General features: G+C 49.4%; 1 protein-coding gene across 11 annotated transcripts in view; it reads left to right on the top strand.

The window, feature by feature from the left end:
- The window catches only part of Hipk2 (homeodomain interacting protein kinase 2), a 189,803-nt gene extending 172,272 nt beyond the window's left edge, over positions 1-17,531 (top strand). For 4 of the 11 annotated variants that reach the window (XM_087658024.1, XM_087658023.1, XM_087658022.1 and 1 more), the window contains exons 13-16: positions 1,381-1,628; positions 5,692-5,855; positions 6,486-6,923; positions 8,213-17,531. In XM_087658024.1, coding sequence (XP_087514150.1) covers positions 1,381-1,628; positions 5,692-5,855; positions 6,486-6,923; positions 8,213-8,302 — 940 coding nt within the window. In that variant the 3' untranslated portion in view covers positions 8,303-17,531. 11 annotated transcript variants of the gene reach the window in all.
- The last annotated feature ends 782 nt before the right edge of the window (positions 17,532-18,313 follow it).

Raw genomic sequence — 18,313 nt, 5'->3', positions numbered from 1 at the left:
GTTATTCTCTCACCTCGTCCCAAGAGCACCCTGATACTGGTTCTGTTATTGCTCGTATTGTCATTGTGTAGACAACCAGTTCCCAAGGCCCTATCGTCAGCACACACTAAAGTTAAACATCTGGCTGGAGGCCCGTGTTCTGACCCACAGAGCCAGCTAGGGTCTTCTGCCCTAAATCAGCAAGAATGGGGAGCCTGGCCACTGCAGTGATGGTCCATCCCTCGCATCACTGGTGCTGGCTATCAGGAGCAGGGCTGGGTCCCCGAGAGCTTCCCCCTGACTGCCACTCCAGCCTCTGGGGGTCCACAGTGCTACTACTAGCCTGCCTAGCTGCTCTTGGAGGCGCCCGCTTCCCCACTCTCCCTCAAGGAATAAAACTCATCCTGGCCTGGGTCTGTGGCATTAGGTAATATTCCTGGGGTAGGAGGGTCATTGGAAACCCCACCAGAGTCTATAAATACTAGCTTTTTCCTGTATTAGATTAGCTGGAAAGTGGCCATCTTGCCTAGGCAATTGTTATTTCTTAAAAATAAATGACCAGTGTACATAAATAGGTGAACATCCATCTTTAAAGCCTTGCATAATACAGCGTAAGTTCCACATCTGTCATCCCAACAGCCTGTTACCAAGCCACAAACTGGTTCCCAGAGTAACCACAGGAACGTAAAGCTCTATGAAAAGCAAGTGCTAGCCAAGAGCCATTCCAAGCTAGTTCTTCCCTGTTTCTAGGTAAAATTCTAGATAGAAATGAAGGCCAGGGTTTGGGAGCCACTCCCTGGTGGCATTAGCACACAGGAGGCTTGTCCTTTGAGCTTAGGACAGTACTGTCTCCTGACCTTGGCCCAGGGGTGGGAACTCTGTAGGAAGGCCAGGTCATCCCTAAAAATGAGCACCCAGGGGTCCTGGGTGGCCTGAACATAATCACTCAAATTCAACTTAATTTCTGTTTCTCAGTGTTTCTGAATGATAAGATTTTCAGACCATCATCCACCCCCTGTCCCTCCAACAGCATCCTGAATCACTGGACACCTCTTCCCTTCCTGCTTACACTCTGTTGATTCTCAGAGGCCCAGAGCCCAAACTCGGCCATCCCTCCAGTTCCAGGTCTCCACCTGCCTGCTTCATTCAGACTCCGTTCTAGTGGTTGGAGGGGTTGGCACCCTGCTCACTGACTCTGCCACATGGGGATAGCCTAGACCACTGTTGATTGCCTCATGAATTAGCTTCCAGAAGCATCAGTGTGCCCCAGGCCCAGTCCAGCCTGCTCTGCCTGTCTTCCCATGTACTCTGGTTTAGGGCCCAACCAAGGGCTTTTCCTAGAACATGCTCTCTTACCTCACAGCCAGCCTGCAGTTCTAACCTCTCCCTTTAACTTTGCAGCACAGTCTCCAAGCAAAGAAAAAATGTCATCAGCTGTGTCACAGTCCATGATTCTCCCTACTCTGACTCCTCCAGCAACACCAGCCCCTACTCGGTGCAGCAGCGCACAGGGCACAACGGCACCAACACCTTGGACACCAAGGGGGGCCTAGAGAACCACTGCACCGGCAACCCCCGCACCATCATCGTACCCCCACTGAAGACGCAGGCCAGTGAAGTGTTGGTAGAATGTGACAGCCTAGGGCCAGGTAACCTGGGACCACGCATTTCTCTGCTTTTCCTGTTTTCTGCTATTAGAAATGTTAGTACTAGTGAAACAGAACATACCTAATTATTTCAGGTTGTCTACATTGCACACTTGGTTTTGTTCAAGCAGCCACAGTGGGATTCTGCCTATATCATAGATTATCACCATATTCTACGTAGAATATTTTCCTTTTGAAATTTGGAAAGCACGACTGTCCTCTAGGTGGCCCTGCTTCTGCCATGCTTGATCAACAACAGAAGCACCCCACTTTCACCCCACTTTCTTATCAACTGGTCTGGACATTCCTGACATCTTCCCAGGGTAGAGCAAGTGTCTAATAAGGAAGTACTTGATCTGACCTTGCCATGTGAGGTCACGGACCCTTTATCAGGACTTCTTTGGGCACAGAGATCTGAGCCAGGCACATTTCTCTCTGCTTTACTTGAAGAACTAACATCCCATGAGGCTTGTCCTGCACACTGGGCCCTGGCAGGAAGCACTGAACTTAGCCTTTGAAGGGAGGCAGTGCTTGCCATGCTCTTCCTCAGCAGCAGCTCTCTGGCGTCTCCTTCACTCCAGCTCATGAGAGATCTGTAAGCCTGCTCTTCTGCTTCATGCTGCCATCAGCCACAGCCAGGCCGGGCAGCATCTTTGTGACGTCAGAAAGGAGCACACTGTCAAGCTTTGTCTAGACATGATAGGCTATTTATTATTCCTTGGCAGGGACCTTGTGTTTGTCACCTGATGTGGCCATGGCCACAGGAGATACCTGAGGCACCCTGGGAGATGAGGGCTCTCCTTTGGTGGTTGCTGAGGTTGCTGCTCGGTGTGCTGGGTTTGATTAGGATGAGAGCCGTAGGGAGTTTTCCAGGCCGCTGCTGCCACCGGCCTGCAACACTTTCCCAGTATTCACCAGGCCTGGGATTGGGCCCTTTCTACACCAAGCAACTCTGCCAGGAAGAGAAATGGAAACAAGCTCAGGCTTCTTTCTTCTTTACCATCTGACTGGGGTTGGCCCATGTGGGGTAGGTATGCTCACGGGCCTCTTTCAAGCACTCCACCTGTGGCTTTAGGGGTACCACAGTGCTCCCCAGAAAATAGGCTCATTAAATTCATCTGCCTGCACCCACCACTGCTCATCTTCAGGTCCTAGCTGCCCACAGTCTGTGGAGTTGATGCTAGTTTTCACAGTCAATACTCTCACTGTGAGAAGCAGTATGGGCCCACAGTGCCTGGCTGAGAAATAACATGAGGCTGCTCACTAAGGGGTGTGCACATGGAATGAACCCCACGTGGACTATCTCTAATATAACTAGTCTTCATAGAAACTCAACATGGAGCTACTGCAATTAAAAGAACCGTGCAAGAGCACAGAGGTTCTCAGAGTGGCCGTGCTTGCAGCCAGACTCTCAGGATCTGCTGCCACAGATCACCATGCTCTAAGCACATTTGCATGGACACCCTGCATGAGTGAGTGTCTGTTCCCTCATGGCCACAGACTCTGCCTTAGGATAGTCCAGTCACCATATCTTGTCACCACAATAATGCAATAGGTAGAACACTGAGGTCTTTCCAACGTTGTCTCTTGACAGACCCAAGCTGTAGATCCCTTGGACTGATTGATTCTTCTTCTGAGATAATCTCTACAGTTTCTAGGATGCTGGATGAGAGCAGAGATCTGTCCATGATCTGTCACCAGGCATGGAGGAGTTCAATTCCAGCACACAAACTCCTGGTGCCTGGAGAGAAAGAGAGCTCTACTGTCAGTCAAGGCACATGGCTTTCTGTTTGCCGCCATATCGAGTCCTCAAAGACCCAGGCCTTGCCTGAGCTTTGAGAATCTAACTGGATCTAACTGGTTAATCTGGGCACTGGGTCCTGAATATAACAGTCTGCTCCACTGGCACCTGGGAAGTTCAATACACCAATTCCCAGGCACCTCCTGAGGGAAATCAGGATGGGGAGATGGAGAGGCCATGGGTGCCAGTGTACAGTTAGACATGGGAACCTCATTCTTTTTTTCAAAGATTTATTTATTTATTATATGATTACACTGTAGCAGTCTTCAGACACACCATAAGAGGGCACCAATCTCATTACAGATGGTTGTGAGCCACCATGTTGCTGGGATTTGAACTCAGGAAGAGCAGGCAGTGCTCTTAACCACTGAGCCATCTCTCCAACTCAGGGGAATCTCATCTAAGACTCACCCTCTCCTTCCCATCAAATCAATCTTCCTTTACTTGAGGCTGGGAGTTTCTTGAGAGGTGGGATGTTCCCCTCTGTCTTCTGCCCCCAAGGTTTCCAGTTTCCCTTTGTCCTGGATCTTTGCTGGAACTCTTCTCCCATTGTCAGGGCTTACCTTGGGCTTCACAACCCTGACTTCATAACCCTGGAATCTGTCAAAAAGTTGATCTATCCCAAGTCATTCAAAGGCCCCATCTTTTATTATACATGTTCCTTAGTGTGTAATGCCATCTGTCCTAAGAATAAGATACAGACCTTATTTTAGTCAATCCCAGAAACTCCATGAAGGAAGTGAATCCTTAACTACATGATACAAGAGAATTCTCAGATGTCCTTGGACTGGTGGGGATGAGGGAAAGGCTTGTTGCCTTTCTTGTTGTGCTCTCTCCCCTTGGGCAAAGCCCTCCTCAGGCATGTTCTTGGACAGAGAATCAACACCCCTCTGTGCACTGGTCTCCCAGCTGGCATTGTGTTCCTACCTAGGCCAGCACCTGGGGCAGTGGGAGGCAGGCTGTCCTTCCACTCCAAACCAAAGCCACTTTCTTCCCAACTAATTCTCCTTTGTTCTTTAGCTTTTAAGGAGTAGAGTGAATATATTAACTGGCTTTTAAACTGTACACCAATAGTACAGTTCATAGTCCTCATGTGTTCTGTCAGGCATTTGACCATAGAGCACAGAGGAGGTGCCTGGAACCTCCTCCCATACACATTTGCCTAGGCTCTTGTGCGGGCTAGAGACATGCAGTGTCTCCTCAAGACTGTGCACCTGCCTGTTGCTTGCCAATTGTTGGCTCTTGGGTATTGTTCAGTAGAGACTGTAACTTAGCCAGGTCTGGTGATCTATAATACCAACCATCACAGAAAAAGCAGAGACAGGAGGATGGCCCGTTTGAGGGCAGCCTGGGTTACATATCAAAGGTAAGAGGGCAGAGGGTTACGACCTGTGCATTTAGGCGCTTACCTTACTCAGGGTGAAGGTCTCACCCTGCCCACCGACAGTTAAGGCCTATTCTGACTAACCACTAGCATCCTCCTGAATCCTCTTCCCCTGCCTCTTGCCTTTATGCTCTGAGGTGCTTCCTTATTGCCACTCTCACCCAACTGCCTCCTGGGTGGTCCATGCCACAGTGCCTGGCAGGCAGCAGGCTCTAATAAAGCTCTGGGCTCTCCTGCCCAAGTACTTGACAGCCATCTGATGTGGGTATTGCCCCTGCTCAATCTCCTACCCATTAAGACTGTGGTCCCCCCACCCCACAGCAGCAGCAGCTCCCAGAATGTGTTACAATGCAGGCTCTTATGCCATCCCCAACTACAGAGCTGGAATCACAGTGACCAAAGAATAGAGCAACCTCCACCCTGTCAGTAAGTAGGAACAGTGGCTGTGTCAGGCCACCCCTGAAAGAGTTAGTCTCATGCTGCTGGGGTCAGGAAAGCTGCATGGTTCTTGTAACTTCTGCTGTTCAGTCTGGTTGTGTGTTACGTTCAGCTGTTAGCATGATCACATCTGATCCTGCGGGGAAGGAACCAGGCAGGCCTCCTTCCTTCCACACATCTCCCAGATATTGCTATAACACTTCCCTCAGTGGACCAGTGAGTGTGGGGCTAGCATAGACCCCCACATGTGGCCAAGGGCCAGAGCCCAGCTGTCTCTCCAGAGTGAAGTGAATGGCTATGTCTGGGGAATACATGGTTAATGCCTGGACAGCCTTAGGAACGTGTCCTTCCTGGGAGGCGCTGTTTGGAAGGGGAGGGAAGCACACCTTCTAGACAGTCGAGGACATGCCACTGACCTATATGGCCTGTTCTTCCTCCCTCAGCAATCAGTACCGGTCACCATTCATCCTCCTTCAAGTCCAAGTCCTCCAGCACCGTGACCTCCACCAGTGGCCACTCTTCAGGGAGCTCGTCAGGAGCCATCGCCTACCGTCAACAGCGGCCAGGCCCCCACTTCCAGCAGCAGCAGCCCCTCAATCTCAGCCAGGTAAACCCCAGCAGGCACAGTAGGCAGTGTCCTTAAGGGGCCTTGTTGGTTTACTCCTACCCTAGACCAACCCTGGGAAAGGTGGTATCTCTTGTTCACAGAGAGCCAGCCCAAAGCAAAGTGACAGAGTACTTAGTAACGTGGTGCCAGGACAGACTTGCTGATCAGAGAGGGCCCACATGGTGCTAGGTCAACCCAGCAAAAGGTGACGTGGTGGCATGCCATTGCCCTGACCCACCAGGCTATCCCTGAAGTTGCCTTGCTGCAGAGGGTCCTCAGCTATTACCCCAGAGACCTGCATGCATGACCCAGAAATGTGGGTTCTTTATAGGAGAGAGGGCTTTTGCTTGGACTGTTTCTGGAAGACCCAGTTTTAGAGTGAGATGTGGGAAGGCAGTCACTGAGAGAAGGGTCCTTCTAACCCTTCAGCCAAGTATCCGCTTTGCTCTGGGCTTTCTAGATAGCACCCTAGCCTGGTGACTGGCCAGACAGACATTACTTCCCCAACCCAAACAAATGCTCATGCTCTCTGCTTTTGAAGGGAAGCATCTGTTGTTACTCCTGCTTCTCCTTCTGTCCTTCTCCCCCTCCTCCCCCTAATGCAGTTCCTCTGCTGCTTTTCCTTCCCAGGCTCAGCAGCACATGGCTGCAGACCGCACTGGGAGTCACCGTCGGCAGCAGGCCTACATCACTCCTACCATGGCTCAGGCTCCGTACACCTTCCCGCACAGCAGCCCCAGCCATGGCACTGTTCACCCCCACCTGGCTGCGGCTGCCCACCTCCCTGCCCAGCCTCACCTCTACACCTACACAGCGCCCACAGCCCTAGGCTCCACCAGCACTGTAGCCCACCTGGTGGCATCCCAAGGCTCAGCACGACACACCGTGCAGCACACTGCCTATCCGGCCAGCATCGTCCACCAGGTCCCCGTGAGCATGGGGCCCCGGGTCCTGCCCTCGCCCACCATTCACCCCAGTCAGTATCCGGCCCAGTTTGCCCACCAGACCTATATCAGCGCCTCGCCAGCCTCCACCGTCTACACTGGATATCCACTGAGTCCTGCCAAGGTCAACCAATACCCTTACATATAAACACTGGAGGAGGCCCGCCAGGGAGGAGGGTGGAGGAGCTCCCAGACCGACCTGGGGAGCTGGGAATTTCTACTGCAGGTGCCGCACACAAACAATGCAAATGGGGCAGGGAGGGGGGCAGTTGGGGCACAAATGAAACTTGAACTAGGAAGTGGGAGGACTTAGAGCGGAAAAGAGAACATTTTAAAAGGAGGGGTTTAAGGAGGGGAAATCTATGCTTTTTATTTTAAAAAAGAAAAAGGAAAAAAGAAAAAGAAAAATGTTAGTAACAAAAGAGGAAAAAAAAAGAAAAAACCACAGCTCACAAACCCATTCTGCACCAAACTGGAAAGGAGGAGGAGTGGAAGACTGGAAGCAAGGCCCAGTTTTTGAAGAACTTTATGAACTTTTTAAAGATTATTTTCATATGGCAGCAAGTGTCATTGAAGAATTTGCTGTCAGGGACACCTGATATGGAAATCCAATAGATTTTTAATTAATTGAACATAAAAATTAGGGATTTTCCCAGAACTCCAAAAGGGTCAACATCCCTTTCACACGTTAGGCCCTGGTCTGAAAAGGCTCATATTTGGGGGTTGGTCTGGGGTTGGCAAAGCCCAGTTCTAGCTTGTTTGTCAGAAACGGTGGGGTCAGGCAAACAAGTGGAAGATCCCTAAGAGAAAGGCGGGTTTCCTCTTTTGGAGCATTCTGGATAAATCCCTAAGCAATGTTAGTCCTCAGATGTCATTAATGATGTATGTTGCCGTCTTTAATTTTTTTCTTTTCTGAGATTTTTTTTCTTCTCTTTGAATCAACCCCTAGTCGTGTAGCGTAGGGCTAGTGGTTGTCCTGGACACCCTAGAAGAATGTAGCACTGCACCCTTGTTTCCTACCTTATGTTCAACTCCAGTGATACCAATAGACTATTCCTCAGTATAATTGCACAAGCAAAGTGATTTAACATAGGCATGGAACCAATGTGGTGGTCCAGGTTAGTGAGTGAGTGTGCGTGAGCACGTGTGGGTGTGACCGGGGCTGCCACCCTCCCCGTGTGTCCCTTGGCACCGCCGTCACAGCCCTTGCAGTCTTGATTTTACATCATTCCCTCCTAGTGCCTTAATGACTGACAGACAGAGACACAGCAAAGGGTTTACTTCCACTGGTACTCCAAGAAACTGGTCGGGGCTGGTCATTTGTGTGAGCTGGTATAGTATTGTACTTGGGTCTTTGTTTTTGCATTGTTTTAATGTCATGTGGATTGTCTTTCCTGGGCTCTTTGTGAGCAGAAGGATTTCAAAGAAGCTGGCACAATGGAAGGGGGAGAATCGTGGATCTCAGGAGGAGCATGGGTGCTGTGTGTTGAGGCACACCGGTGACAGTTGGCTCTTTCGGTGAGTTTTACTTTGAGAGCAGAGATCCAGACAAGCTCCTCACCCTGCCCTAGCTCTGCTATGGATGGCTGGAGTTTTAGGAATGTCAGCTTGCTGGGTAGCTGCCTCAGCCCACCACCTCCTTCCTGGGGCCTTATGAGGAGAGGGCAGAGACACTACCTCCCCAGTCCCTCCCTCCTGTAAGAAGCCTAGTAGTCTCAGGCGAACCCACATCTCTCCACCAGCTCAGGAGCTAGTCAGGCTCCTGGTTTCGCCAGCTCTCTCCCCTGTGGACCTCCACTGGTAAGTCTGCTGTCACTTCTCTCCTGAAATTAACCTGGCTCTCCCTGGATAGTTTGATCGCTGCCTTTGAGAGTGAGATAATGGGCAGAGGGCTGGAGGGGCACTGATGAGGTGGCCGGGGTGCACTGCACTGAACAAACACTGCCATGGGCAATTAAGCCTCCATAGAGACCTGCCGAGAGGGGGCCTCTGCACCTTTGTTGCGTTCTAGATATTTTATGCAGCTTTGAACAGTGGAGTTGGTAGGAGTTCTCTTCCTACTGAGAAACTCTGAAGCCATGGATGTTAGAGACCAGTCAGGTCCAGGATGGGACAGAGTAGCACGGTATGAATTGTTTGATTCTGATGTGAGTCCTAGCTGGCCCCTCATCCACATCACCAGGTACAAAGAGGTCTCTGGTCAGCAGTCCAGCATCCTCCAGTCCCCCTCCTTTTTCTCCCTCTTTAGACCCTGATCAATCTACTGTGAAAGACTCTCCTCCTGATACCTGTCCTCCTTCTGTAACGAAGCTTACTTAGCTTTTAGCTGTGAAAAACTCTGGGAACTTCCCCACCCATTAATTCTTATAAAGTCAAGTCCCCAAACTGGATGTGTCTCAGTGCACCTTGGGCCAAAAAAAAAGGATACGCTAAGACTTGGGCGTGGTCTGACCACTGCAGCCCAGGACTTCCTGGGAGTGGACTGAATGATGCCAGCTATGGTAGGGAGTTCCGAATCTCTCATCCTGGTCAGAACCAGCTCTGGCTGGAAGTGAGATAGCTGGAAAACTGTCCAAGACAGTTGGGAGAGGGATAAGGAGCTTTTGGAGCCTCTGAGCCAGAGGCTGCTAGAGCCCCAGCAGCATGGAAATTTGGCTGTCACAGAAGCTTCCAGCGGCTAGATGGCAGCATTTCCCACAGGACTGGCTCTCTCTCAACTGAGGGTGGGCCTAGACTTGCCCTGCTGTGCTGCAGCACTCTCTAGAGCTGGGAGGGCCGTCCTTGTCTGTCATCTCTTGTCTGCTCACGTTGAAGCTTCTCATTCTTCCACAGGTCCTTCCCCTTCTCTTCCAGGTCAGGAATGAGTGTCCCTTGCTGCTCATAAAGTTAGTGTTGTATGATTAGTTGTATTATTGCCACTGTAATTATGATTACTATCTCCTCATTGTTATTCTAGTCAGGGTTTGAAGTATACATTTATTCCAAGTATCTTCATAATATTTAAATTTATTTTATTCTAGCTGTGTGTATATACGTAGACTGGAGGGACATATAGATTAGATGTCCAACCTTGTCAGAGGAAAGAAAAGGAAAATGAAAAAGAAAAAAGAAAAGAAATGGAAAGGCCCAAGAATTAGGAAAATTGTTCCTCTTAGCTCTGTCCCGCAAAGAGCTACAAGAAAGACCTATCACAAAGCAGAGGTTTAGATACTCGGGGCCTTCTTGTCTGCATGGCCAGCTGTGACACAAAGCCACTGTCGGTGCAATGTCCTTGGACCCTTTGGCAGCTTCTCTCACATTCTCTGTGCTCTCCTCCTGGTGTGAACTACTGACCAGATCTTAACCCACCTCGCATCTGATATGCAGCATAAAAAGGCTCCTCTCAGAGCTTCCGTAGGCCTCACCCCACCTTCACTATTTCCCATGAACGTACTTGGAGTGTGGCTTACCTCCCTTGATGCAGAGACAGTGAGGGTGCTGGGCAACCAGGGCCTCCTGTGACACAGTTCCCTCGGCTGCTGCTTCCCCAGGCATAGCCTCCTAGCACCCAATTCTAGGAAGCCAAATAAAGGAACAGGGATGACACAGACGGTCTCACAGAAAGGCAGCCACCGTGCAGACACTGCAGGACCCTTCTAAGTGAAGGGCACAGTGGGACCTTTTAGGCCTCCCACTTCGGAGCTGTGGCTGTGGTGATGGGTGTGTATACACAGCCCACTACCACTCAGAAACAACCAGGCCCCAATGGAGAAAAGATCAAAGCAATAGCTTCCCCACTCTGCAAACCTCATCCCACAACCCTCTCCCTTGCTCTCAAGTCCTGTATTGAGAGCTGATGCATCAGGTGTGACACAGAATCCCAGCTAGTTAGCATCCTCACCTAAGCTCCCACTAAGGCGCTCAGCGCTGCCTCCCTAGGAGGCAGAGAAGATGGAAGGAGGCTGCTGTCCTTAGGACTATGCTTCTCAGTGGAAGGAGGGCCACTCAGTGCTTACCAGACCATGTCCCTGGTGCATCTTCTTCAATGAAGATCACCTGCTTGGCATGAGGAAGATGAGGTCAGCTCAAGGAAATAGGTCTGTGGTACCTCTTGACCTCAGGTCAGCAGACTGCTGCTCGCTGGGTTCTTACTGGGCCTGGCACCCATGTCTCTGTTAGTGCATCAGGGTGATGTCTTAGGAAGGCGGATGGGCAGGCCAGTAGGCAAGGCTGGGGTTAGTGCCAGTTAGCCCTGTGAAGTGGATGTTTGATGTGATTCAGAGGAAAAGGGAGTGGGTGGCCCAGTGTCCCTGACTGTATTGAGTTTCTCCCCTTCCTGGTGACAGAGTTGTTTGCAGCTGTAAAAGCCAGCCTGGCTTTGTTCTCTGTCTAAGGACTGGAAATGACCAACCAGTGCGAAGCAGGTCAGGAAGGGAGGTTAGCACCGCAGACAGGACCTCCCCAGACTGGGTCTCAGAGGTTGCAAACACTCATTTGAACAGTGTGTGGTGGAGGAGTGGGTTGGGTGATTGTGAGTGGGTGATGTTTATGTTCTTGGAAAACAGAGTGAGGTACTGAGGAGGCTTAGGGAAGTATTGCTGGTGGCTCATGATGACAAGGGTGACTGGGTCCCCGCCCTGTCCTTCCCTCCCCCAGGTTTTCAACATCTGGCTAAGGGAGGGTAGGATGTGGGTGTGGCTCTTGCTGGCCTGCCAAGTAGCTGCTAGGACAGAAAAAAGATTGCTCTATGCCCTCAGCTAGCAGACAGAATCTATAAGGCAAGCTCTCCTTTCGTGGCCCAGTCTGAGACTGCATAAGCACGTGTACACACACACACACACACACACACACTCACACTCATGTGTGCACACACACTCACATGCACACACACTCACACTCATGTGTGCACACACACTCACGTGCGCACACACGCACACACACACACTTGCGCGCACACACTCATGTGCACACACACACTCACGTGCACACACACACACACACACACTCGCGCGTGCACACACACCACCACTCATTGCATCACAGCCCAGGGTCCCACAGACTTTGCTCCTCACTTTTGTTTTCCCTCTTGTGTGCTTTACAGATTCTCAGTGGAGAAGCCTAAAGATTAAGCAAGCCTGAGATGTCCTTACCAAATTGGAAAGGAAGTAAAAACTGTCCCTTTCTCTAGCCAAAGAGCCCCTCTGAGACACCTCTAGAGACTGGCAAACACAGTCCCTGTTCCTTTCTGGGCAATGATGACTTCACTGACCTTCCATTCACCGTTCCTTTCTATCCTGCCTTTCTTTTTTTAATTTTACTGCATTTACTTCAAAACCACTCTCTTTAAAGAGGAGTGGAGTGGTGGCCCTAAATGCTGCTGCTCCGGGGGAGTTGATAGCCCTCTAGTGCTCATTTGTGATTGATTGATCCAATGCTACTGTGAGAAGCTAGAAAACAAGCCAGCAGACCTTCCCTGGTGAGCCCACACTGTATCCCGGGCTTGGGTGGCTATGGGTCCACTTGCCTAGTCTCCACAGACAGACTCAGACGAGTCCATCGAGCCACTAGAGAACCAAAGGTGGAAAGGTAAGACTGACTGACTTACAAGAGGAACCTCCTGGAGGTTGGCACTATGGCCCACGCAGTAACCGCCTGAGGGCTGGTTCCCGAGTCTTTGGGGTGACTTAGGAGAGGTAGCCCCTTCCCGGCTTCTAAGCTGGAACCCTCCCTGTCCCCAATCCTTTCAGGCTTCCTCATCTCAGACCCGTGCAGGAGCCATTGTACTGACTGTCTCTTCCTGTACAATAGCAGTACCCGTGTGTAAGGACTCACTGACGTTTGTTGAGTATTCACAGTATGCCAAGCCCTTTCTCAGTGTTCTCTCGGAGAACCCATTCTGGGAAGAAGTCAACACCCCCTATGTGAGGATGGAGAAGCTGGCCCTCTGAGAAAGTGGCATGTGTGCAAGGGAAGTATGCATCTCAGAGCCCCAACTTCCCAATCCTGGTTTTGTTAATCAGGACTTTACTCGTGTGAAATTTTGTTCCCCTGTTTAACTAACTTCAGGGTGCAGCCTCCTGTCTCTAATGAGCCATTTAATGATGCTCCCACTCCCTGTGCCAAACACTGTGCTAAGAAATGCTGAGGAGCCCTAGGACCCCAGCCGTGCAGGACCTGTACAGACATGCCCAGGCCACCTTAGCTACTGAGGGAAGTCAGGGCTTGACATTCTGTCCGCTTGGCTCTGGAGCTGAGCCACCGACACCAGCCTCAGCTGCCTCCCTTGTATAACAAGGACAGTCCTTGGCGGAGTGTCATGCGCTGCCTGCCCTGTGTGACAGTGGACCTCAGCAGGTGTGTGCAGAGCGGCCTGGATGGATGCAGGTGGGAGAGCAGAGTGGGTCCCTGGAGGTTTCTCTGGGCTCCTAGAATTCCTTTCGGTTTCTTTCCAGCAACTAGCTTTATCACTCAGTGCTGCTGCACTCTTAGGAGAGTGAAGGGAACGTGTTCTTTTCTTCTAAATAAATACAGAAAGATGATTTTTTTCTTATAGCTAATCCTAGAAAGGCAATACTAAAAGTATATATTTTTTTTCCAAAATGCTATTTTTTACTGTACTTGATAAATATCATGACAGCTCTGATCTCTGTAATAGACCCACTCTTCAGCTCTGCACAGAACCAGAAGCCAGGTTCACGCCAAATCTGTAAATACCATGAGGGTCTGTGTCCAGGAACCTTTTTTTCTATGAAGAAACAAAAACAAAAACAAAAAAAACAAAAAACAAAAAAAAAGAGGAGGGGATGAAAGCAAGATAACTTTTGGGAAGAGGAACAATATTGAGTTTTCTTGCAAGAGACCCCCTTCTCAAAGAGAGGGACAACAGCGGAACCTAGCAGAGCAGCCACAGGAAGCCAGGAGGGGGGGGAGGAGGAAGCGGGGGCCATGGGGCTGAGGGTGCTATACAGGCAGTTTCGGGTCACTTGAGAGATGACAAAATCTAGAAATGCTTTAGACCTCCACTCTACCCTCTTCAAACTCTGTTCGGTTGGGTTTCTTGTTTTTCTTTTCTTTTAAAAATGTCTTTACTGACTAGCTCCAGGCTTGTTTGCCTAAATTCTTAGGTCGTTTACACAAGTTCTAAATTCTTGTAGAACTTTAAATCCATTGGAAGCAAACCCAGCTAGTGTAGATCTGAGATCCTGGTGGGTGTCAGTAGGTGTTCTGGAGCCCGGGCAGAGCACCTAGCAGTGTCTTCGGAAGGGTTTAGCTATATTACCTTATACAAACTGTGACCCTCATGGCAATAATTACCTCACACGTGGGCATTCGTCCTGCTCTAGCCTTTTGGAAATCATGTAGCCAGCTTGATTGTGATTTAAAAGACTATGAATTGTTCTCTGTGGGCTGAAAGTAAGGATTAATGTACCCTGGTCACTGTTGTCTAAGTGGATTCTGAGAATAGAATTCTCATTACACCAGAAGTGAAACCAAGAAGAGACGACTCTGCGTGTCCTAATCTCTATGCTGTCGAAGTGTGTGGGGGCGTGCATCTCACTCCTGTGGCATGCCCTTTGACTTCTCCAATACCACGTAAATTACACAATTGACTGTGGAGACTCAGACATACTTCTGGCTGCATTTTATAGTTAAAGTATTTTATAGTTTACATTTAACCTGGTACTTTTTAAAAAGAAAATTGTTTATAACTGACATCTTCAACCACAGCGATTGACTGACTCTTGTGTTAGAAGCTGTGTCTCCCAAGGCAGGCCTGGTCCACTCATGCTCTCCGTAGCCTGATGCGTGTGTTTCCCTTCTTGTTGCTTCCCAGTGAGCCTGAGAGAATGTGAAAGGAAGTCTGGAGGGAATGGGAAGGGGCGAGTCCTGAACTGGGGTCATAGGCAGAATCCTGTGCTGGGTTAGATCAATGCTTGTTGACACCGTGGAGGGTGGTGAGACGTGACGCTCCGTCCACCTTGTCTTGGTGTGAATGCTTCCCTTGCGACTAGGCCCCTCACCGGGGAATAGATGGTGCTGGCGCTCAGCCGCTCTGCAGCATGGTTGCTGTTCCGGGTCCGCAGTGGCCTTGTTCAGCATTTGGAGAGGGAGAACCATATCCCTGCGCCCACGTTCACTGGCTGGATTTTCCACACATTGCTGTTTTTGTCATTTTGTTGTTGTTGTTGTTGTTGTTAAAACAAAACCCATGTAAAATAATGTGTACATTAATTTACCATTGCCTGGCTAAGGTGTGAAACTCAGTTTAGAAGGTGGCTTCCACGCTGCAGGAGCTGGGATGGGCATTGCAGGACGGCCCTCAGAGACTGGGTACAGAGGGGTTCACAGTGACAGAAACAGGCTAGACACAAGAGCTGGCTCCATTGTTAGGCAAGAGAAGACAGGAAATGTCAATTTCCCTGACGGTTTTGTAAGGTTTGGGTTGGGTCTTTATTGGGTTTTTTGTTTTTTTGTTTTTTTTATGTTGTGTCTTTAAGACAGGTTCCCACCCTGTTGCCCTGGCTGTTCTAGAATTCACAGCATGAACTGGGTTTTGTTTGATTTTGGTTTTCTCTTTTGCCACCACTGAACTGTGGAGGACCTGTGTGGACCAGTGGTGAGTCCCCACCGCCCATGTTTGCTTTGTGCTCACAGCATGCTCTTGTTCTGTTAGGATGTCCTTGTAGAATGTTCTCCTCACAGTCCTCCGTCATATCCTAGGCGTGCGTGTACGCGCAAGTGTGTGGGCATGTGCGTGTGCGTGTGTTCGTGAGTGATTTCCTTTGCACTAATAAACCAAATGAATTTTGTCTCATTGTCTTTGGAGCTAACCCATGGTTTTAAAAGTGAGAGGAAAGAAATGGCTTTCATTATCATTTGAAGTAAATTCACTGTAGCTTAAAAAAGGGCTCTGCTGCTGTTCCCTTTAGTTCCCTCTCAGCCAATTTCCAAATGACTCTGCTGACCTGTCCCCACTTCCGACTCCCCACCCATCCATGCTCAGGCTCACAGGACTCCCAGAAAGCTCAGCTCTGGGAGCCAGGCCCCTGACTCCCTGCCTGCCTGCTGGGCTGCTGGTCCATGGATTTGCTGTCGCTGTCAGTGCTCTGGCTCAGGTTATGAGGAAGGACACGGAAGTCGTCTTGACTGTGCCGTCCTCTAGCTTTCTGTGACTCTGAGGGGAACACACACACACACACACACACACACACACACACACACATACGCCCTTCAGAGCAGAGGTCCTGTTCACACTGCCTCCAAGACTGTTGGCTTCCTGCCCTTCCACATCCCTCTCTCTTGTGTTAACGCCCATTTAACACTGATTTTCTTCCATGGGTTACCTAGGGCACAATCATTTATAGCCCCCAAAGCACCCTTCACCCCTTTGTGTGTGTTTTTTAACCAAATGAAGTTGACAAAAAAGGCATATGTTGGGGCTGCAGGATTCCTAGTGTAGTAGCATTGTAGATAGAGATGTTGATATATATGTTTGTGTATATATATCAAGCCAAATTTCTGATAGAAAAGTATAGCTTTATGGATGAGAAGGAGCCCTGTAGAACTTGGAGCCAGCCTCGGTGTGTCCAATGAGCAAGACACACTGTGCTTCGCACGCAGCTAAGGCCCCAGTCCCCCAGCCCTTGCCTCACCTCAGCAAAGCTGGGAGGCCCTGAGGGCTCTGCTGCTCTCTCTGGGTCCCCAGCAACAAGGGCATGGGAGAGAGAGGAGACAGAGATCAAAAGGACTGGAATTCTTCATCCCTTTTTGCTCTGACCACACGTTTTGAGCTGCAGCCTGATGAATTATATCACATTTCCAAGAGAAGGCAAGAGAAGTCTGTCACAGTGCTTAGCTTTCAGCTGCCTGTGACTTCAGGATGCTCAGGACAGAAAGACACACTCCCCAAAACAAGAACATGGAAAGGAGACCTGGCAGTACCCATCCCCCAGCCCAAGAAATGAGGCTCCCTCCCGTCCTCCCTCCCTCCCTCCCTCCCTCCCTCCCTCCCCCAGGTCATCTGACCTAGCTCTTTCTCTACCAAGTCATCTCAGCTCAGTCTCAAAACCTCTCGGAAGCCCTGGCCCATCGTGTTCCTTCACTGTATGGTTTCTGTAATAAAGTGTTAATCCATGTTAATCTGTGGGATTATTGCGTGCAACAGTATTCTCGTGTACCTCTTTTTCCTCTGTGACGTGTCCCTCTTTTTTTTATTTATAAATGTCTAATTTTTTTAAGGACAAACCAGTGTGTCGTAGACTCTATGTAACCTGTTCCTTAGTCTCATTATAGGTATGTTATAAGGATGGGTATTTTACTTGGCTTTAGAATGTTTTTCAAGAAAACTAATTCTTAACTGATGAAGTTGTCGCTACTAAAATGCTTGTTTTCATCATGACATCGTGCGCTTCTAAATTAATCATCATTTTCGTTGTAGAAAAATGGAGTGAATTTATATTAGTCTTGGAAACTAATAATAGCATTGTAAATTTATGAGATGATTTTAACAGAAAAAATTATAGAAGAATATAGTTATTTTAATTGTAATATTACTAACTGTAGGGTGAGGCGGGGGTCCTGTTGTGGTGAACTGTTATAGCTTGTTACTCAGTTTCTTTTTGATCATTTTCTCGGTCTCTGAGGTGAAGCGAGTTATTAATTGACCCTGTAAACTCACATATGCATATTGTATATGTGTAGCGATGTGATCACACTGTCTTGGAATTACATTAAACTGTTTGGAATCACTGAATTTTGTCCAGCAGCTTCCTTATCCAGAGCCAAACTAGAAGGCGCCATTGCAAGAAACTACTCCCTGTCTCTGAAAGGAGTCACAGGACCACGCACACCCCCTGCCCCCACACACACACCACACTCATTGAAAGGAGAGCTGTCCGCATGTTGGAAAGGGTTGGCCTGTCTTCACTTCACTGCCAATCCTGTGCTGTGTCTCCTGGATCCCTAACTGTGCCTGCATCCCTTCCCTGAGGCACTGCTGTCCTGTGAGCTTAGCAACATTCCTCCCAGGTCTACATTCTTCTGCTTCTTCACCCTGAACAGCAGACAACCTCGGTGTGGCAGCCGCATTGCCAGGGCTGTTGTCCCCACTGCAGCCTCGCCCAGGCCTGCCTCCACCTCCCTGTCTTCCTACACACACACACCCCACCTCAGAAAGCCTAGAAGATGCCACATCCTCCCCTCACCACAGCTCCTGGCTTCAGTGATTTTGTTGTTTTGTTTTTGGCCAATATCTACAAAACTTGCTGTTCCCTTTTTCCCAGCCTATCAAACTCTTTGCATCCTGGCTTGAGAATTTTCCTCTTCCCTGTACTTTATATGCAAGCAGCCATTCATGACTTGTCCTTTTAGGCCTGGCTTACTTTAGAATAATGTTTTTAGGTTCATTCTTGTTATAGAGTGGATGAGAATTTCCTTTTGCAGACTGAATAGCATTCCATTACAGGAGCATAGCACCCTTCGTGTGAGCATCTGCCTGCTTTCCCCCGTGGCGTTTCTAACACCACTGTGAACTTT

This window comes from Rattus norvegicus, chromosome 4 (assembly GCF_021556685.1).
Source record: "Rattus norvegicus strain SHRSP/BbbUtx chromosome 4, alternate assembly SHRSP_T2T, whole genome shotgun sequence".
Lineage (NCBI taxonomy): Eukaryota > Metazoa > Chordata > Mammalia > Rodentia > Muridae > Rattus > Rattus norvegicus.
Note: the sequence above shows the minus strand (reverse complement) of the source record. Positions and strands in the feature narration are given on the sequence as shown.